This window comes from Ambystoma mexicanum, chromosome 2p, assembly GCF_040938575.1.
Source record: "Ambystoma mexicanum isolate Mex_15411 chromosome 2p, UKY_AmexF1_1, whole genome shotgun sequence".
In the NCBI taxonomy this organism is placed as follows: domain Eukaryota; kingdom Metazoa; phylum Chordata; class Amphibia; order Caudata; family Ambystomatidae; genus Ambystoma; species Ambystoma mexicanum.
In genome coordinates this window covers 77,535,759-77,558,467 of record NC_090923.1, presented here as the reverse complement: position 1 = coordinate 77,558,467, position 22,709 = coordinate 77,535,759, and the positions used below count along the sequence as shown (strand labels likewise).

The 22,709-nt window shown below is 48.8% G+C and overlaps 1 protein-coding gene across 3 annotated transcripts in view; it reads right to left on the bottom strand.

The window, feature by feature from the left end:
- The window catches only part of USP19 (ubiquitin specific peptidase 19), a 1,845,650-nt gene that overhangs the window by 568,700 nt on the left and 1,254,241 nt on the right, over nt 1-22,709 (bottom strand). For all 3 annotated transcript variants that reach the window (XM_069643288.1, XM_069643289.1, XM_069643291.1), the window contains exons 21-22: nt 21,658-21,768; nt 21,180-21,396 (exon numbers count right to left, since the gene is read on the bottom strand). In XM_069643288.1, the coding sequence (XP_069499389.1) occupies nt 21,180-21,396; nt 21,658-21,768 (328 nt within the window). The remainder of the gene's footprint in view (nt 1-21,179; nt 21,397-21,657; nt 21,769-22,709) is intronic.

Sequence of the window (22,709 nt, the reverse complement as noted above, 5' to 3'; positions counted from 1 at the left end):
ATGGGGGCTATCATATCAGGTATATTCAGATCCAAAGCCAGCCTTTGAGCACCATTATGTGGATACGGCAGAGGGGGCAAACAGTCATTCGAATTCCCTGAAACTACGGATGCCTTAATGCAAGTAAACTTTCCCAACATGGGTGAAGATATAATTTGGATAGGGAGTGAACTTTACTTCCCAGACCCGCTGATTATAACAATCGTTTTGTAATGGCAGATTTCTAGATTTTGGCTGCAAGTATGAGGTACTACATGCTGCCGCATACGTGACACTTGCAATAGGTTCAGCCTTATCAACTATGAATTTACGCTCAAGGCCTAACCTCGTCAAATCCTCATGTTGAGAATCAACGTTTCTTACAAGGGGTAAAGTCGTCTGCTTCCTACACTCTGTAGGGAAATAATTCATCAGATTCTTTTACATTATCAATGCTTTGAAGGGATATGGGATCATTAATTATCCCACCACGCACATCCTTTCCTTTGCCTCTCTTCAATGTAACAATATTTGGTAGAGCGACTAGTTTAGCCTCATTTCCATTATTTTTTAAGCCGGTGAGAGGCTGCTCAGAGATACATTCCCCCCCACCCCCCAATAACTTTTAGTGGCAACAAAAGCGCCCGAGACTCCTCAGTGAGTTGTTCTACTTCAATTATGTCATCATCAAGTAAGTCGACACATGATATCTTATCAGGGATTTCCTGAGTTTGTTCCGCATGCAAAGTCAAATCGTTTTCTTTTTTATTATTATTTTTTTATAATTGTCTTTAGACAAATCCGAACTGGCTTTCCTACGTTTTTCCGGTCTTTTCACTGCTCTTAAATGGAGCTTTTTAGAGCGTCTTGATAGAAAGCCTGTCTTTTCCTGCAGGGGTTCACCCGAAACTTCATCATTTTCCATCTGCTCTATAATGTTAGTGAGGGCAGAAGGACTGTCAGGAATTGTTACTTCTTGCTGAGGTGGCAAGATCTCCCTTGTCTTATTATCTGTATTAAAAATGATATAAATGATATCATCAGCGGCCAAACCTTCCATGTACTGACCTAGTGAGGTGTCAGAGGAACAGGCGATAGATTCTGAATATCTACATTCACCCCCGATTACCCCTTGGGAGCAAGGAGTTCATCTTGTCGAGGACACTTATCAGAAGTCTTTTTAGTTTCGTGCATCATGCCCTTACTTCCAGGGGTCTGAGACCTATTACAATAACAGCTAAAGTCCTTGCCCATAATGAAACCATCCAATCGGTTTAGTTTCATTAAAATGTCATTGGAGGCAGTTTTTAACTCACGGATTTCTAAGTGCGTGAAATCATGGCCCTTATCCAGTAAATCAAGTATTCTTATGATAACGGGAAAGGAAGAAGGGCTATCAGTGTTAGATGCGAACGATGTGTTTGCATTCCTTTCTACGTTATTCAAGACAAAATCAATACCATTGTACAGCAGGCTCAGAAATCAAGTACGCCGCACCTTCCTTATCATAAGAAGCCACATTCAAACATGCATTAGGATTTGCATTAATGGTATCAGTATACGTTGCATTTCATGGACATATGAGTGCATCAATATTGTGGGTACCAACTAGGGGCGCCTCAGTCAATCGTCTGCTGTGCAGACCAGAGGCCACGATTCCGATATGTAGCACTCTAACAGCTACTATAATAATCGGGAAAGAAGTCTCACCTTATATGTGCAGTATCCTGCTGACCCTGAAGTGCAGATTTGATAGAAAGGCAACTAACAAAAGTTTCCTGTAGCCACCCCCACCCTAACAGCCCAAGAGCCACACTTCCGAGCACTTCGGATGTGCGTGCAGGATGCACGTGCACCGTGCCATGTAGTGACTGGCTGCGAACAGTGCGCAGGTTCAGGCACAAAGGAGGAGCTGTAGGCAAAGAAACAGTTAAGTGTGACGCATGAAAACTCAAGTTCACACACAAGACCCGCAGTCTTGGCTGAGTTAAAGAAGTAAAGCCTATCAGCACAAATCCATTTACATGGAAGTCTGTATTCACAAGTCCCACGAAGCTTTACGGCTCAATGCAAGCTTCTTCTTGAGGACAGAGATGGCTCTAGGCAGCAGTCCACAGGTAAATAAAGAGCAGGCAGAGTGAGCTGCCCAACAGCCACACCTCCCAGCACTTTGGATGCGCCCGCAGAATGCACATGCACCGGTGCTATGTAGTGACTGGCTGTGAGCGGTGGGTGGGTCCAGGCACAAAGGAGGAGTTGAAGGTCTGCATTCACAAGTCCCGCGAAGCGTTACGGCTCAATGCAAGCTTCTTCTTGACAGACACGGCTCCAGGCAGCAGTCCACTGGGAAATCAAGAGCAGGCATAGTGAACAGCCCAACAGCCACACTTCCCAGCACTTAGAATGAACCAGTCCATTTGTTCCCTAGCATTCCATTCCACTGTCTTTTGGTCAGCAAACCTCGGTAGTATTCTATGAAAGATAAGAACCCAATTACTTGCCCCAGTAACCTTGTTGAAAATATTCTTTGAACAATCACCAATATGAGTAAATTCTAACATACCCCAAAGACTCATTCCAGTGACTTTTGAGTATAATGCCCCATTCTTCTTAAGGATTGGACTGCTAAAGTTAGGGATTTTAACTTGTGACTTGGCTCCATTTTTAGTATATTCATGTACCTACCTCATGTGTTGAATAAGTCATTTGAATGCATTTTAAGTACCTTTGGTGAGTGCATTAATGTTTATTATTGAGTATTGTGCAATAATATGCCTGCTAGTTTTTAGTGCGCACAAAAGGCCTAGATTTTTTTTTTACATTCCTGTCTAAATTGAATTACTGTGTATTCTATTGTTTCGACTCATTGTGGACCCCTGACCCCACTCCACTCTGAGAATAGCCCTGACTGCTTTCTATGTTGACCTTGATTTGGTTTTGGCTAGATCAAATGATTTTGTGTTCACTAGAACTACGATAGCTCCCTAAAATCTGTCCATCAGTTCAGATTCTAGAAATCCATCTCAACAGCACCCCATCATTTTAATCCCTGATATTTGGCCACTGCTTTCTTACTTTACGAGCAGGCAGGGTTCACGATCAGAGCGCCAAGAAATTGCATGCTGGCAACAGTGTGCAGTATAAGAACCTTTAACATAACGTATCAGATCACGTTGGTAAACTGCACTCTGTTACAGGAAAATACTATTAGGGAGAATTCTCAGAAATGTGCTAATTCCCTTCTAGCTTAGAGACCCCCAGCTCTTTTGCTGGACTTTAGGACTTTTAATTTTTATCCTGCAGAGAGCGAGACCTTTTCCCATTCTCGCATGTATTTTTCTTTGATTTGAACACTTTCTTTTGGTTTTGGAGTCTGACAAACTTCCTAGGCATCCTCTTTTTACATTGTGACACACAACAGCTTCAGTGCAGTGGTACATGGAAGTCTTTTAGATTTCCCAAAGGTTTAAATACCTTCTCTTGGTTAAACTACTGTTTCCAAGATCAGTAAAGTGAAATTGCCTTTACTTACCTTTTGTAACTTTGTAGACTCAGCACACACTATCGTCCATAGAGTGCTGGAGGGGTTACTTAGTATCCCCCTTGTCTACTTTCTCATGTAGAAATGTATGTTACCCTTTCTACAATTAATGGCTGGTGGCAGTGGTTTCCTTTTTTCAACCATTGTGTGTTTTTACAGCGGCCTGCAATTGCAGCTTCAGTACAGCACCGATGGGTGCCCATTTTGTCAAAATGGCCTGGTCTTTTTTCGCCATTTCTTATTGGAAACGTCCTTCTTGAGATTTACTCTGCTTGCCAAACCAGGTTTAGTCCCTTTGTTCGGTTTTTCTTTGGCGGGGTTCACAGCTGAAGCCAGCCGCCGGCTCCAGCGTGTCTGGCAGGGCAGGAAGCGAGGGAGGTTCCCAAAACCCCCTGTGCTTAATCTCCTTGGTTACAGCAATGCACCCAAAGGTGATTGGCTGGCTGGCTGTCCTTGGAGGACAGCCACCCTGCTGTGTGAGTGACAGCTGGGCTGCGAATGAATGGGAGAAACCTGCAAAAAAGGCAAGGTCTTTTAGACAGAAGGCTGAGGCGACCACTGGATGAAGGAATTGAGGAAGAACTTGGAAGTGACACCTTCTGCAACTCCTGGACCGTTGGTTTGCTTGGTGAAGCCCTGCTGCAGTGTTGAAGCTCTGAATTCGCATAGACTAGAGAAGACCTGCAAAGGACTACTTCTCCCCTTGTGTTGGTGGGACCAATCGACCCCAAGACAAACAGATCTGGAAACCCTCTCGTTGCTGGCTGTACTTCCATTTGCTGTTGTAGGAACCGAGTGCCAGGGAGAGGAACACCAGAATCGAGCGAGTGTCTTTAAGTCAGACCCGAGCTCCAAGAAGATACCCCGGACACCCTCGAAGCAGGACTAACCAAGCCCGAGCCACCTCAACAGAGTGCTGGACCCCAGAAGCAAGGAAAGCCCACAAGGTATCGGAGAACTGCGGTGGTGCTATTCGCGAGAAGCTGAAACTGCAATGTGACGTTGATTTGAACTTTGCCCATTGCTGCCGCCGACCTTCCAATCGTACTGCACGAGTCCCCAGATGTCTTCCCTCTTGTCCCCGCGACTGAGGCCCATGAACAACAGTATCTGCCACACTATGAGAGGAGCAGAAGCCAGCTGGAATTAATTTCTTCAGAACTAAGATACTGTAAACTAAGGGGTACTTACCTCTTGCTGTGTAACTTGCTTGCTCTCAATTGCGAGCTGCATTTGTTGCCTTTTGCAGAGTTGCTTGCAGCTTTGCCCATCAAACGCCTCCCAGCTTGTGACCCCCAACAGTGATTCCATTTTCTACAAAGCACTCTAAAAACATTGTGCAAGACTTTTTACTTACCTTCAATAAGGGACTCCCCTAGACTTCACTCAAGTGACACTGGCTGGTCTGGCTCCCTGAACACTCTTGTAACCTCTGACTTTGTGTTTTGATCTGTCCCTCAAAAATGTCATACATTTACTTGTATAGCTGGGAAAGGGTTAATCTGCATTGCATTGGGTGTCCAAATGTGCTTACCTGTTTGAGAAACATGTTGACCATTGTTTCATTCCCTAACCTTTTCCTTTTGGCACCAAACTCAGTATTGCTCTAAATGTACTATTAACAAAAATTATTTTTGCTTTCACACTGCGCACTTGATCACAAGAGTCACTGCAATATTTGCATCAATTTAATTGAAACAGGACAGCCTGGCACGTGTTTCGAGCTGTAAAGCTCTTCCTCTGAGGCTTTGAAATCCTTGTCAATCATAGGTAGTACAATTAGTTATTTTTAATTTTGCAGATTATGCAATTCATTATGATGGGCTTCACTATATATGTCACTATTTTTAAAAGAAAATGTATTTGATTTAATAATACAAAACATTTTTACAAATTGAAAGAGACGCTCTTCTGCAAGAAAATTATGTAAGGAGAGAGAAAAAACAAAAGGCGGGGAAAGTAAAAGTGGAGGAGAAGGAGGAACAAGAAAATGAAAAAGAAAAAAGATGCGTGGAAGAAGAAGTCCATCAGTTTCTCTGTCCGCATTTCCAGGAGGCTGAGGTATTCCTGATGCTTTTGATAATTACTCCAGCACTGATCCGGATTTCTCCTCAAAACCAAGTCGGCCAAAAAATCCCACCACAGCGATCACCCAACTGGTTTTTTCCCCACTCATTAGACATGCCCATCAGTCATCCTCAATAAGCGTAGAGATCTCTGAAGAAGTGGCCTAGCCAGGTGTATCTTCTTCTCCAAGCCAAAGCATTCAAGTAGTAAATGTCTTCTCGTCTCCACTTGAGTGGACGGATGGCAAAATCTGCATTTGTTTGATGCTGCTTTTCCTCCGACTGCTAAGATTTCATTTGTGTTAACTACATTTAATCTGATCCAGAGGAAATCTTGTCGTGTTCGTTGGTCGGGGCATTTTGCTAAGTAAGGAACCACTTCATTCAATCTTTTTGGGTTCCGTGGAAGGTTGACGAGCAGTTTACATTGATCTGCTAGGTCGCCGGTCTCAATCCAGTCCATTTTTAGAAGTTTTGCATTGATCTTCGTGGGGTTGGATAACAAGTCCTCTTCTGTACTTCCAATTTTCTCGAACAGCAGGCGGTTTCTAGATCTCCAATTAAGTAGCATCCCGTTTTTTCGTTCTCCATTTCTTTTCTGATGATTTTCAAGATGGGTTTCACTGATGGATCTATGACTTTTCTGAATAACATCAGAGGGTTTCGGGGCATGGCTTGAGCAGCCATGGAGTAGGACGTGCATCCTATGCTGCTCCGTACGATCCAACAGATGATCCGCCAAAACTACCTTAAAAAACGTTCTATTGGACCCGAGACCGGCAGCATATACGTGTGCTCCGGACATTGCGTGAAGATCCAGTGAACTGCGAGCTGAAATTCAAAGGATCTACTCGGATGAAGCTGGCTGCTGCTGATACAATGTTTCCTAAAATGGCCGTCAGTCAAAGAAACGAAAGGAACAAGTTACTTACCTGTAACTGTTGTTCTCCAGCATGGGTCTGGCATGGATTCACATGCTCATGAATATTCCCCGTCGTCAGGCTGGGAATCCTCGGTAAAGAAAAAAATCAGTATCAGTTTCGTTTCTGATCTGTCTTTCGTAGTAGTAACCAATCACTGATCTCTGCGTCATACTGACCACAGCCAATGACTGACCTCTACCTAAGCCCCGCCTCTGGCAGCCATCTTCAGATTTGGTAGCACGTGAAGTGGCAGTATGACCAAGTGAAGAGCCGCAGAGGGGTAGGCGGGAGGGTTCGCATGTGAATCCATGCCAGACCCATGCTGGAGAACAACAGTTACAGGTAAGTAACTTGTTCCTTCTCCAGCATGGGGTCTGGCATGGATTCACATGCTCATGAATAAAGAATACATAGCAGTACACACATGCACAACCACGGGAGGTGGCAAAGGCTCAACATTAAGCATTACATCAAACTCAACATTAAGCAATTCTTACCTCCTCACCAGGCTCACCTTAGGCGAACAGATTGCGCAGCACTGCTTGGCCGACCCTGGACTCCTCCCTGGAATCCCGATCGACGCAGTAGAATTTCGTGAAGGTGTGCGTCGACCTCCACGTAGCAGCCCTGCAGATGTCCAGCAAGGGCACACCAGATAGGAACGCCGTGGTAGCTGCGATCGCTCTGGTGGAATGGGCTCTCGGACGGCCAGGCAGCGGTCGGTTTGCCAACCGATGACAGTACATGATACAGCCGGAGAGCCATATGGAAATGGAGGCCTTAGAGAGAGCCTTCCCCTGATTGACAGGTCCAAAGTTCACAAAAAGTTGTGACGTCTTCCGAAAACACTTTGTGCGGTCCACGTAAAACTTCAGCACTCTAGCCACATCCAGCGAGTGCAAAGTCCTTTCGGCCGGCGACGAAGGCGATGGGAAGAAAACAGGCAACACCAAGGGTTCGTTGAGGTGGAAGTCCGACGGCACCTTGGGCATGAAGGAGGGGTGCGTCCTGAGCAATACCCTCGTGTCATGAAAAGTCAAGTACGGGGGTTTGCAGGAAAGGGCCTGGATCTCTCTCACTCTTCGTGCGGAGGTGATGGCCACAAGAAACGCTGTTTTCCACGACAAGCAATTCAACGGAGCCGAGTCCAGAGGCTCGAACGGAGGTCCCATGAGCTTGGTCAGCACCACGTTGAGCTCCAACGCCGGGGCCGGAGCCTTCACCTGCGGGAACGATCTGAACAGTCCCTTCATGAATTCTTTCACCAGACGATGAGACCACAAATACGTCCGCCCCGTGGTTCTGGTGTATCGGGAGATCGCAGCAAGATGAATCTTGAGGGATGCGTGCGCCAGTCCAGCCTTGGCCAGCGTCAGAAGGTACGGCAGTACCTGGGGAGCCGTAATCCGTAGAGGGTTAATCTTCTGTGCGTGGCACCAGACAGAGAACCTCTTCCATTTGTGTCCATAGCATTTAAGAGTTGAGGATGCCCTGGCCCTTGCAAGAACCTCTCTGCAGTCGGCCGGTATGTCGTATCCTCCAAACTCTAACGCTGCAGGAGCCAGGCCTGCAAGTTCAGCGACTTCGGGTCGTGATGGAGGATGGCACCTCCTTCCCTGGAGAGAAGATCCACGTCCACTGGCAGCTTGATTGACGGGGACGCTGACAAGTCCTGAAGATCCGGGAACCATATCTGCCTCGGCCACGCAGGTGCGACGAGGATCATCCTGCACCGTGACCTCTTGAGCTGGTTGATGAGCCGGATCAGTAATGGCAATGGAGGGAACGCGTATAGAAACAGGCCATCCCAGGGGAACGAGAAAGCATCGCCCATGCTCCTCGGCTGGGGAAACCTGCTGGCGAACCTCCGGCACTTGGAGTTCGTCGCCGTGGCGAACAGATCGATCTGGGGTGTGCCCCACCGTCGGAAGAGCACTAGATCCTAGATCCTGTCGTAGTTCCCACTCGTGGCACGAGCGCAGCTCTCTGCTGAGCGAGTCGGCGATGGCGTTTATCCCTGCCAGATGAAACGGCACCAGAAACATCCCTTGGACGACGGCCCAATGCCACAGATCCTGCGCCTCCTTGGACAGGGCTGGGGATCTGGTACCGCCCTGCTTCCTGATGTAGAACATGGTGGTGGTGTTGTCGGTGAAGATCCTCACCACCTTGCCCTTGAGGGACGGAAGGAAGGACCTGAGGGCCCAAAACACTGCACAGAGCTCCAGGACGTTGATATGGAGGGACTTCTCCGTCGGAAGCCAAAGGCCTCTCGCGTGCAGATTTTCAGTGTGCGCTCCCCACCCTTCCAGAGAGGCATCCGTGGTCACTGTCTCCTGGTGGCCGGGGGTCTGGAAGTCCATGCCTGCCGTCAGATGAGCGCGGGTGCCCCACCACCGGATCGCTCGTCGGAAACTCTCGTCGAGTGTGATCCTCTCCTTGAAGCTGCCCGTCGTCTGGATCCAGCGAGCGTCCAGGAACTCCTGCAACGGGCGCATCCGGAGCCTGCACAGGCGGATGAGATAAATGCAAGAAGACATCATTCCGAGGAGGGACTTGATGGACCTCACCATGGCCGTGTCCGCAACCAGCATCCGCTGCACCTTGCCCAAGATGGCCCTCGTCCTTTCCTCCGATGGAGAGGCCAGAAGCGACACTGTGTCGAGCTTCGCTCCCAGAAACCGAGCGTCTTGCGCGGGCACCAGGTGGGGCTTCGCGTAGTTTACGGAGAATCCCAGGTCCGCGAGTAGTTGGACGGTCCTTGCCGTGTGCTCCACGGCAAGCTCCTTCGTCTTTGCTTGGATGAGCCAGTCGTCCAGGTAGGGGTAGACGTGGATCCCCTCTCAGCGCAGCTGCGCTGCCACGGGTGCGAGGCACTTGGTGAACACCCTGGGTGCCAACCTCAATCCGAAGGGAAGGGCTCTGAACTGGTAGTGACGCCCTTGGACCACGAACCTGACAAACTTTCGGTGTCCCTTTAGGATGGGAATATGGAAGTATGCATCCTCCAAATCCAACGACGACAGGAAATCGCCCTCCTCCAGTTGACCCAGGACGTGTTGGAGGGTGACCATCCGGAACTTCTGTGCCTTGATGAATTTGTTCAGTCGTCGTAGGTCCAGGATGGAACGCCATCCTCCCGTCTTCTTCTTCACGAGGAAGTATCTTGAGTTAACTCAGGAGCCCCGAAGCCTCTTTGGGACGAGCTCGATGGCGCCCTTCTTGAGCATCGCCTTTACCTCCAAGAGAAGTTGAGGGACGTGATGTTCTTTTCGGGCACAGGGGGGACGCGCGGGCACCTCTTTAGAAACACGAGCGCGTGACCCTGAGCTAGGGCGTCCAGCACCCAACGGTCGGTGGAGATGGACTCCCACACGCTGACGAAGCTCGCCAGCCGGCCTCCCACCGGGGTGCTTCGGTGGGGGCCCGACCCCACGACCGGTTCAGTCCTGCTTCGACGAGGCTTTGCCGCCTTGTCCTCCTTGGCGACGACGGCAGGGTCCGCCTGACTTGCCTCGTCCCCTGTAAGCTTCCTGTGACGACGAACGGGCCGCTTGACGGTAGGTGGAAAATCTGCCGCTGGAACCTTTGGAGGTACCCTGTTTGCCTCCGCCACTCCGAAAGGGCGGCCGCCGTTGCTGGAGAACCCCAAGAGCCTTGGCCGTCTCCGCCTTGATGGCTTGAAGGGAATCGTCCACTGTTTTCCCCAAACAGGTTGTTTCCGTCGAACGGCACGTCATCCACGCCGCCTAAGGCACACGCCGTTGCCCAACTGGCGAAATCCAGGGTCAGCGATGTCCGTCGCAATCGTAATGGCGTGGTCCGACGCCACCTCTCCTTCCTGCAAGATCTCTAGCGCTTCCGCACTCTTGTCGTCTGATAGGAAGTCCAGCAGGGGGGCCAGTTTGTACCACAACTCCCTGTCGTAGTGGGCTACGATAGCCAAGGCGTTGGCCGCCTTAATCGTCGTCGCTGCCGACGAGATGACTCTACGTCCCATCGTGTCTAATTTCTTTCCCTCGCCGTCCGGCGGGGAGGTTGACGTAGAGGCCGCGCCCCCCCCCCCCGCTTTCTTCATGGCTGCCGCGGAGACGACCGAGTCCGGGGTCGGCTGTGCCCGAAGGCACAAGGGGGCCGCGTCCGGGACCCGGTACTTCTTCTCGTACCGATCCCTTCTAGCCGGCGTCGTGGATGGGTTCTTGAGGAGGGTGAGGCCACCATCCCAAATATCGTCTAATAGAGGTACAGCAATGACCGTCTTCCTCTTGGTCTCGCGCCGTTGATAAAGGAAACCTTCCTTCTTCTCTTCCGGGCAGAGCTGGAAAAGCTCGGATGCCCTGGCGATCATGGAGTGAAACGATCCAATCTCGTCGGGCGGGGAAGCCCGGGTGGGAGGTGACGACGGGAGATCCTCGTCGTAAACCTCGTCTTCTGTACCCGTCGTGGCCGTGTCAGTCCCCGTATCATCCCCACGTGTCGTGGACGGGGAGGAGGGCTAAACAGGGCGCGATGGCTGAAAAGGAGGTGGAGGATGAATCCTTCTCTTAGGGGGAGGGCTCCCAGAAGGGCCTGGCTCCGGGTCCCCCGTCGGGAGCGGTTCCTCCGTTGGTGGTAATGGCAGTCTCGTCCTCATCTCCGAGCATAAGGACTGTATAGCCAACAAAATGGCCGCCGAGTTGTCTTGCGGCACTGGTTGAGGGAGATCCGACGGGCGATCAGGAGCCCCGTCGGCATCCTCGACGCCCTCATCGTCTTCCACGTCGGGGTCCCTCCCGACAGGATGGCCTTCTTCCACGCCAGAGCCGTGGCCTAAGACTTCGATCAGCTCCTCCTCAGAGGTTGAGGCCGAGTCCACGACGACCTCCTGCCCCCCCTTTTTCTTCTCCGTCAGAGGTTTCACGGGGGTCCTGTCGATGGGCATGAAAGAGGACTCCCTCCGCGGTGGCAGGGAGATTCTGGGCCCGGGGTCGCACCACTGGTGTAGCCTCCACAGGCTGAGCCAGGGCCACCGCGACTGTCTCGATAGAGGCCTTGGCCGGATGGATCAAGGCTTTCACCACCTTAGGTGCGCTCACCGCCTTCTCCTTGGGGGGGGGGTCACTGCCTCGCTCCCCCTCCAATGGATAGGGCACGACCGGGGTCTCTCCAGGAGTTTCGCCGGGTGCTCGGCCTTCCTCTTACCCGAGCCAGAGCGTTGGCTCATGGTTGATGGCGCCGGGGAGGATGCGCCCTGCCTGGCGCCCGTAGAGCCCGACCGTTCGGCGCTCCCGGTGCCAGCGGACTCGCGGTGCTTGGCCTTCTGTTGGACCCCCGTCGCCGGGGCGCCCTCAAAGGTCTTAGAAGACCGCTCTGACTTCTTCTTCTTCTCGCCTGACGGGCTCTTTCCTTCCAGCCAGTTGGCGAGACGTTGATGGCGGTCCTTCATGGTCCGCTCCGACATATTGCCGCAAAACGCACAGTCCTTCTCCACGTGCGTCTTGTCCTCATTTAGGCAGTAAAGGCAAAGGGAGTGTTCGTCCTCCTTAAAGACATTAGGAAGCTGGCATCCAGGGCAGACCCTGAACAGCTTTCCGAGCGTCGAGCTTCCCTTCTCCTAGGCCATGTTCGAGATGGGCCTGAGAAACTTCTGGAGTCCTCCAAAAGCGCGGCTCGACGAAATCTTCACCCTTGAGGGGCGCAGACGAATCCGACACGGGTCCCTGTTGATCGGATGAAGAAACGGTGGAGCTTGAGGCTCTTTTGACCGAAAAAAGAGACATTTTTCTGAGAAAAAATGTGAAAAATAGCACTAACGCTCGAGAGCAATAGCACGAGGATCCCAACACTTGAACGTACGGTAAAAATCTGAAGATGGCTGCCAGAGGCGGGGCTTAGGTAGAGGGCAGTCATTGGCTGTGGTCAGTATGACGCAGAGATCAGTGATTGGTTACTACTACGAAAGACAGATCAGAAACGAAACTGATACTGATTTTTTCTTTACCGAGGATTCCCAGCCTGACGATGGGGAATATTCATGAGCATGTGAATCCATGCCAGACCCCATGCTGGAGAACTTGAGTGCCCGGGCAGCGGCCTGAAGCTGATGGCCGCCGTGTACTGAGGAAGGAGGCTGGCAGGGGCACAGCGGGACCTCCACAGCGGTAAGCCGCGGGTTCGCGCTGATAGAAGTTGGCCCGCGACACGGACCACAACAAAGGGGGGCCGACCCGGGGAACGACCGCCCACACACAGCGGGGCTCTGATGCGAGGACGGGCACGCAGGGTGGATTACTCCTGCCGCATGCGGCGGGTGCCCACACTGCATACGGCGTGCGGTATGGCTCTGGGCGGAATTTGTCTGGGGGCACAAGACACGGCCCTGGCGGGAGGTGCGCACCCAAGCAGCTCGTAGCGGAGTGCTCTCCGCGTAGTGTTACCGAACTGAAGGTGCCCTATTATGGAACATAAGGAGCGTCCGCCTGGCGCTGCTTGAGAAACATGGACTGCTGGGACAGACGTTAACAGGAGCACGGCGGCTGCACACTGAGCGCCCCTACGGCCCACGTGAACCGAAAAGGACTCCTAGCAGCAAGGCCCATTTGAACACGCTCTAAATTGGCTTGGTAGAAGGATTATTGGGCTTCTTCCAAAAAGGAAGATTATGATGTGGGGGGCTGATGACATAATGGAGGGTCACAAGGCGTAGTCGTCCTCTGAGAGGCCAGGTGGCGACAGGAAGATTTTACCATGCGGAAGCACGACAGGGGAGACGAGCTCCAGAGACAGAAGGCATAGTCAATGTCACGCAGTCCACCCAGAGCCTGTCAGCATGGTGGCCACATACATGGAAAGTGTGGTCCCTGAGACACTCAATATGTAGGAGGGCACAACCCACTGTGAATAAGGACTACTCTGTGGTAATCACCCCACGGCTAGGAAGACGCAGTGGCGCAAAATCGACAGGGAAGCAAGACCATCACACCGGGGCTCCGGCAAACTCGGTTGTAAGACACAGGCCTCAGAATAATGGCGCGAGGGATCGCAAGCAAAAGCAAGAATAAGCAAGCCACTATGGATACTTTTGCTAAAACACAACAATCTCCCGCTGCCACAACGCCTATAAACTGACACCAGCGGAGAGCACGGCAGCAACGGAAAACCATCACATATTAGCGGCTATCACGGAACTGAAAGACTCATGGGGGATAGCAATGTCAGACCTACGCTCTTCCTTGGAGGCTAAAATAGACGCGGTAGACATAGAGATCACCCTACTGAGACAAGATGTCAGGGGACTGGCAGAACGGACAAGAAATCTGGAAAGTGTGGTGAAGACCAACACGGACACCAGCTCCAGCAACGCAAAGGAGATCCACATGCTCAAACAGGTAGCCAATCTGGAGTCTCACGCAGAGGAAGAGGAAGGGAGAGCGAGAAGGAATAACATTCGCGTGGTGTGCCTGCCAGAGGGTGAGGAAGGACGGGACCCGACGGACTATGTTGAGAACTTACGTTTACAGGGAATTGGAGACGAAAAACTCTCGCAAGGATTCGCAGTGGAGCGAGCACACAGAGCCCTCATGAGGAAACCACGACCAGGGGCCCCTCCTCATGCTATAATCGCCAAAATATTGAACTATAAAGACCGCAAGAAGATACTGGAGTACTTACGAAAAGGTGGGACAATTGAAAGAGCTTCAAGCACCATCACAGTGTATCCGGATTACACTATGCTGGTCCAGAGACAACGGTACAGCTACGTGGCCATCAAAAGGAGACTACGCGCGCTGGGATAAAATATATGCTTCCGTACCCAGCTAAACTGAAGGTGGTGCACAAGAGTAAAATGTTCTTCTTGGACACTCCGGAAGATGCAACGACCTGGCTGGATTTGCAGGGTTGCCCGGAAGGAGATACGGAGGAGGCCCGAGAGGAACATGATAAGTGACTGGGATATTGCATACACAATGTCATGGTGTAAGCTGGGCACCCTAGGGGTGATTAGTCGAAAACTGAGATTAATGGGTGTGGCAAAATGATGCTGACATTTTGATAAGTTGCCGCCAATGCAACGAATTTGAAGGACTTGAATATAGCACTGTGTATACATACGCAAATTGTGTAGCAATGTGTAGTCAACTTTAAGCTCAATAGGAGCGGCAGGGCGACAGCACCCTACCCCCCGATTTATAGTTGTAGTAGTAGTAGGTGTGCCACTAGGGCGACCTCGCCCTGCGGAGCTTCGAGTACAGGCGCGAGCCAGAAAGAGCTAGATGCGGGGGAGCCCGAGATCCAGGGATGGAGCTGGGCAACAGTTGCTGTTGGAAAAGGGATGGGCGGTGGGTGGGGGTGGGAAGTTTGGGGTGTTTTTGGTTAAGGGGTGTTTTAAACGGGAAACAAGTCTATCCAGATTGGGTTGGAATTTAGAGGCAGACTGCACCTCTGGGAGGTGGATAAGATCTCGTACAGGCCATGGTTGACCTTAAAATAGTTACATGGAATGTACTGGGGCTTAACAGCTACTTAAAACGAAAGAAAGTTATGTTGTACCTGCGCAGGCACAAAATAGATATTGCATTATTGCAAGAGACCCACCTTACATGGGAGAAGATGGATAAGATTGCTGGGAAATGGAAGGGAGGGTTGGTGGGCTCGGCGTACTCCGCCTATGCTAGGGGAGTGCTTCTTTGGGTGGCACCACATGTCCCTTTTCAGCGACTGCAAGTGACGGCTGAGGCAGATGGGAGGATGGTTGTGCCGAGGGGACTAGTGGAAAATAGGGACATAAGCATAGTCAACATGTATGCCCCAAACCAGAACACAGCAGCGTACATTAGAACATTGTGTACCAACCTGATCGCTTGCGTAGGAAGTGCGGTAATCTGGGGTCGAGACTTTAATTGTGTACTGAACGCGAGGGTAGACAGATCAGATGGAAAGACGGATAGACCTACCCCTGCCGCTAAAGCGTTTCAGTTATTGCTGAAAGAGTTTGGCATGGAAGACGCTTGGAGAATGATACACTCCCAGAAGAGACAGTACTTACATTACTCTGCCCCACAGAAGTTATCCACGAGGCTGGACTATATCTTCACGTCATCCGAAATGGTAGCAGAGATTATACGAATAGATTATAAAGCTAGGGTCCTTACGGACCACTCGCCCCTGATTCTTGAATGGCAATACCGCCCCCCGAGAGCAAGGATCCCGACATGGCGCCTACGAGCGGAAGCGCTGAGAGACCCCTTTTTTAGGGAGGACCTGATGGAGGAGATTGTAAATTATTTTGAAATGAATACTGGGAGTGTGGACTCGGCAGGAACATAATGGGAGGCTTTCAAGGTTGTGGTGAGGGGGGGGGCAGCTATAGCTAAATCTAGAGGGCTACAAGGTGAGATTTTGGCTAAATTAGAGAAGGCGGCGGAAGGACTTGAAGGAGCTTTAGGGGGCGGAGAGGGCACAGCAGAGAATTGACTCAGGCTACAGCAAAAATGTACAGAATGTTGGGATAGATTGTGTAACCTTAACTATAAAAAATACGTAGAGAGACAGCATGCGGGAGGGGATAAACCTGGGAGGGCTTTGGCGTGGTTATATAAAAGAGAGACCCCCAGAGTTACAATCAGGACCATAGAGAGAGAAGACGGTAGTGTCGAAGATACCCAGGAGGGAGTTAACCAAGCGTTTGTGGATTATTATAAAGGTACTATATGGTGACGATGGGGGAAGTAGCAGCGTTGAGATGGGCGAAACGCTGGTTGATATAGGGTTGCCCAAAGTAAGTGTGGAAGAGAGAGAGAGAGAGAGAGAGGAGCTAGATGCCCCGATTACCTTGGAAGAATTAGGTGAGGTGGTGAAGCAGCTGCCCACTAGCAGAGCCCCTGGGGCAGATGGACTCCCAAGCGAGTTTTACAAGGCATACATGGATGAGGTTCTCCCCCCTCTGTTAGAGACGCTCAACGAAGCATTCGAGACGGGAAGCCTGCCAGAGTCGTTAAGAGAGGCTATTATAGTAACGCTCCCCAAACCTAATAAACCCGGATACAGTTGCGGCTCCTACGGGCCTTTATCGATGCTGAATCAAGACAGGAAGATATTGACTGCTGTTTTAGCAAATAGACTGAAGAGGGTTATTGGCAAATTAATACACCCTGATCAAACGGGCTACGTCCCACACAGGAATATTACCAATAACCATAGAAGACTCCAGAGGATAATCGAGTGTGGCAGTGAGATAGATGATGAAATGGCGATTGTGTCTTTGGGTGAAATTAAGACCTTGATTCTGTCAAATGGCCATGGCTGCTCGCGGCCTTAGAGAGGTATGGGCTTAGGCCTGGATATGTAAGGTGGGCTAAAATATTCTATATTAAACCACTGGCTAGAGTAAAGACAGGTTTTGTGATATCGGGAAGGTGGCAACTCAGCAGAGGTACCAGACAGGGATGCCCGTGGTCTCCTATGCTCTACATACTGGCCCTGGAGCCCCTGGCAGTATACTTGAGGCAACAATATGACACTAAATGCATTGAGGTGAAAGGAGAATGACAGCTAATATCCCTATTATGCAGACGACATGCTGCTGTACTTGCGATTCCCTGAAGAAAATCTCCAGTACATCTTAGAGGTTATGGAGAGAAACGCTGTGTTGTCTGAAATAGCAGTAAACCCCCAGAAGTCCAGCATGTTCCCACTAGGGGGTATATGGGGACACCACTGGAGCGACTACCTGTATTGCAAGTGCCGTGGACGATTAGCACATTCCGCTACCTGGGAATAAATATTTACCATACCGTGGAAGATGAGCATAAATACAATACAGAAGTAGCCATCAAAAGCATTGAGAAGTGCATGCAATTTTGAGCAAAACTACCCTTGGCAATAATGGGCCGGGGGGGCAATGCTCAAGATGGTGGTCCTGCCAAGGCTCCTTCACTATTTTGGGAACATACCGTTCCTTATTCCCCGGAGGTTCTTCACCAAATTGAATAGCATGTGTAGAGACTTCTTATGGCACGACACACGAAACAGAGTGGCGTTATGGAAGCTACAGAACTTCCATGACAAAGGAGGGATAAAACTGCCCAACTATGAAGTGTACTATGTGGCAAGCCAGCTACAGTATGTAGCCAAATGGCTCTCTGATGAGGAGACCTCAGAATTTAGGCTGTTTGGGCGAGATTGTGCTCCCTTTTATTTGAAAGAGATGATGTGGGTACCCAGGGCGGAAATGATAGAGCGCCCTAAAATGATGGTATTGGGGTGGAAAATGTGGCGCAGGGCATGCCAGATGATGGGAAACCCGACCCCATGCCCTCCACAGATACCCTTGGTTACAATAACGGGCACAGATGTGCAGCTACGCAGGATACTCGGGTATCATTGGGAACCGGTTGGGGTGGCAACAATGGGAGACATTTGGAGGGAGGGCTCCGGCATCACCTTTGAACAGCTGCGAGAAGAAACTTGGTTACACGAGGGCCAGTACATTACATATCATAGAATGACACAGTGCATCAAGAGAGCATGGCCTGAAACTGTGTTTGAAGAGGCAGCAGATGCCACCATAGATACGATATATAAGATTGCTGATTGTGGCCACGAGATTTCTAGACTATACGAAATTCTGATGCACAAAGTGTGGAAGGAGGTCACACAGTTGAGACTAGATTGGGAAACGGAAGTGGGGGCCCCAATGGAGGATGGGATGGGGAACGGGTACAGGGATATCATAAAAAAGTGTCCAGAAATGCTAGACTGAAACAGATTCAACTGTATATAACGCACAGGGCATACATGACGCGTAGGAGGATATCGCAATTTGCAAACACGGGACGGCAAGCATGCCCTAAGTGTGATGAGGAGAACGCGGGCATGGTGCACATGTTCTGGTCATGCCCGGTTATAGAACGCTTTTGGAGGGAAGTGAAAGGGAGTCTGGATAAAAAGGGGGTCAAGATCGTAGTGGATACAGAGTGGGCCTGTTTGCTGGGTGAGTTCCCAAGGTCACATAAGCTCAAACATGTGAGTAAATTAAGGGATCTGGCTTATGTGCTTGCTAAAAGGAGAATTGCCATGGGATGGAAGAAGTGCCACATGCCAAATGTTAAGGTGTGGTGGAGAGATCTACAAAAATGGGCGGAGGCAGAAACCATGGCATGGCAAAACGCGAGTAGCAGGGGTGGGGGTGAAGAGACTGTCCCCGATGGCCTGGAAACTATTGATAGCTGAACTATTTGGGTCTATAGAGGACCCGGCGGATCCTGTGGTTGATGACTGTACCACAGGTTGAGGAAACAATGTTCAAATCATTAGACTCGTATAGGGGTGTGGGTTGAGGGAAGTAGTGATTTGTAGTTGAGATGAACCTGTTGGAATATGTACTTTTTGTGTGGTTTGTACTGTTTGGTTGTGTTTATAAATCAATAAAATGTTTTTTAAAAAAAACAAACATCAGAGGGTTTCGTGCCACTAGGACTTTCATTGAAGTTAAACTTAGTTCTCTTCTTATCGCCACCATGGGAGTAGAATTAGGCAGATTTAAAACTTCTCGCCAGAAATGCCCTTCGAGTTTTGGCCATAAGTTTGGAGGCAATCCCGGCATTGCTTCAACGCCATAAGTTATTGTCAGAACAACTTTGGCCCTGTAGAAATTCACAATGGGGAGAACTGAAAACCGCACAAACCTTCAGTTATCATTTTCGATTGGGTGATCAGGGATTTAAGTTTCTCAAGCAGATGTTCCTGCATCGGGAGTTCTACCCAGCTGTTGTTCAATATAATTCCCAAGTATTTAAAGTTCGTTACTTTCTCAAGTTGTGTTCCGTCTACAGTGATCTTGATGATTTATTTTGCATTTCCTCCTTTTTCAAAAGACATTACTTTTGTTTTTGATTTATTTAGTTCTAGTTTGCTTTTTTCCAAGTAAACAAGAAGGTTGTTCAACTGTCTCTGAAGACCCACTTCCGTCTGATCTATTAAAATAATATCGGCGTAGATCAGTCTCGAAATTTTCTCATTTCCAAAAGATGGGGGAAAGGATCTAATCGAAGTCTGGGTGTTCATAAAGTCCGATGTGTACAAGATATAGAGAGCAGGCACCAGGGGGCAGCCCTGTTTTACCCCCCCCCCCGAGCAGTTAGAATTTCTCTTGATAGATCTCCTGCTCTGTTGAGTCTCACCTTTATTGATGTTTTGGAGTACAACGCTCTTATTGGACCCATAATTGAACTTGGGCAATTTCGATTTTCAATCTTTTCCCACAAGATTTCCAAGTCTACCCGGTCGAAGGCTTGAACCAAGTCAATGAATATTAAGTGCAGCCGTGGTTTGCCTCCTTTAACTTTAGCTTTTAGTGCACTTAGTAACAGGATGTTAACCGTTGTACCTAGGCCTCTAAAGAAACCTGTTTGTAGTGGATAAAACATTTCTGTTCGGTTTATCCAACCTTGCACGGTATTGCAAAATAATGTCCCTCTAATTGGTTGTGGACAGCGTTTCCGTGTGAAGGCCGTGTACGGAGCCCATCATAATGAATTGCATAATCGGCAAAATTAACAATAACTCAATTGTACTAAGCATTATTGACAAGGATTTCAAAGCCTCAGAGGAAGAGCTTTGCAGCTCGAAAAACATGTCAGGCTGGCCTGTTTCAATTAAATTGATGCAAATATTGCAGTGACTCTTGTGATCAAGTGCACAGTATGAAAGCAAAAATATTTTTTTGTTAATAGTACTTCTTACTGTGGTGAACTTAGCAGGCAACCCACACTTTGCCCATCATAAATAATTTTCATTGGGTCAAGCGCTGGCTCTCATTTAGACTTTCTGCCATTCCTCTCTTCTTGCTCTAAACGTACCAGTGATATATCAATGCCCACAGTGTCATAGTTATTGAAGTCACCACAGGGTGTAGGAAGTATCTGTGTACCAGCCTAAATGGGCATCTACTGATTTATTGAAACAGTGTATTTTGAATTATATTTAACTGGTACATATCTGCTCCTTTCTAAAGATGTCTTTCTGAACTGACTGTTAAATTAATAACTGTTTGATCAAGAAACCTTGAGTGTAAGTGTTAATTGGATACTTGTCATTGTTGCAACCCTACAGCTCACACTGACCCCTCTTGAGATAAGCCTGACTGCTCAGTTACTCTACCAACTTGTGTAGTACATGCGTATACATGCTTATACCAAAGGTTGGGTTAACTATTGCCAAGAGGACAAGGCTGGTGCAGTCTCCCACTGGGTACTGTATACAATCTTGCCTAACAAAGACTAAGCTGTAGGATGCAACCCTAGATTTCTTTTTTAAGCATTGGTGCCATGCAGAGCTCTGATCTGGATGCAGCATGAAGTTGCTTATTTAAAAAAAAAAATGATACTTTGCCATCAACCAGTAGAAACCATGAAATCAACTGTGTGAGGTTCCTGGCACAGTGAATGAAGTGACTTTATGACAACCTAAACTTGGGAGCTTTCGGGGGATACATCAAAGTCATGTTGCAGATAAGGCCTTGACTTTAATGACCTGCATAAAAGGCTGATAGCTCAGGAGAAAACACAAAAACAGGTTTAGAACCTCTCACCAGAGGCAGAGCTAAGGACTTTCAACCTCACGACTTTCACCACAACAATAAAAGCTATGCATTTCGAAAATGTAGGTTCTCTCCTTCATTTCTACTCTTACCAGGCTTCTTCAGGAGCCAAGACCTCTGGCTTTGTGAACAGATTGAGGCACTGTTCTAGAGTGAAGTGACCTGCCCGAGCAGCATCGCTGGCAGATCCAGGATCTTCCACACACTCTAGCTCCTTAGATTCTACCAGCACAAACTCCTTCAAACGGTCATTGTTCTTCCAGACTAAAGCAAGGGAGCAATCTTCCGTCAGATCCAGTGGAGAATCACCTGCAGGTCAAACACAAACACTTAATGCCCCAGCCAGAGGTTGAGAACCAAAGACAGCAATAGCTTATGAAACAAATACACACCCTAATAAAAACAACAACAAAAACACTCGGGCAATTATGAGAAATGAGACAAAGGCATTGGTATGTTTGCAAGAGAAGCATTGCTTGGTCACCTTCAAGCTGGTTGGTAACTAATGTATATGCAACATAACATTGCTTAATTGTTTTCCATTGAAACTGAAGGTATGTCAACACTTACCTTTATCCTCCAGTCTAAGCTCTTTGTTGTTACTATCTATGGCATGGATGTGAAACTGTGTAGCATGCACGTTCAACATTTCCGTCGATTGTTGATACCCAGGAACAGCAGCTGTTAAAAAAAAGCATTAAACAATTAATGATAAAAAAAATGAACAACTGCTAAAAAATGCACAACTGTCTGTGTGAAAAGCAGTCACAAGGTCTGCCTGTGCTCAGGAATCTCTGCAATCTCATAACCATCAGCACCAGACTTAGCTCTACACTTGTGGAATTACGAAAATGAATCAAAAGCCTCCTATTCAAGGAACTGCTTCACACCCTGTAAAACCACACTTGCCAAACCCACCCAGCCAGAATCGCTCCGATCTACACCCTTCACAGCCCACCCTTTTGTCACCCTTCATGGCAAATCTATGCACGGTTACATGATCCTCTTGCAAATGGAAAAGGAAACGACTTCCTGATACGCCAAATAGCAGGCCGGAGATTCAAACCAGCATTGCTATGACATTCCAAGACATATGCGTTGCCCATGAGCTATCCTCTCGGCAGGGAGCACTATTGCCACCACTATGCTGACTATCATGATCATCTAATGTATGAGTTAGGGAGATTTTACAAATGGCCACTGGTGAGAGGACGCAGACGAAGTTGGTGGTGAATCGGGCTTTCATTACATTTTAACTGACTTCAAGGAGGGGAAAGGGTTTTGATGAGGTACAGCTGGCACATAAATAGGCACACAATGGAATGATCACAAAGTATATTGTTGAAAATATAGTTTGTGCATAAAAGAAAACACTACAGTACAGGTAACTTCTAGTTTTAGAAACAGTGCAATAAGAACAGTGAGGTAGCCTCTAAAGGACACAAAACAACAATTTAAATAAGTATTCATCAATTCCCAGCAAGTAATTCGTTTTGGTATTTTAGAATATGCGACAGGCTGGTAGAACGTTATCGTGTCACTGTGCTCCCAGACTTGAGACTCGGACACCATAAGATTTTTATTAGACTTTTAGTACAAACTAAATCAGCAAATATCAGGAT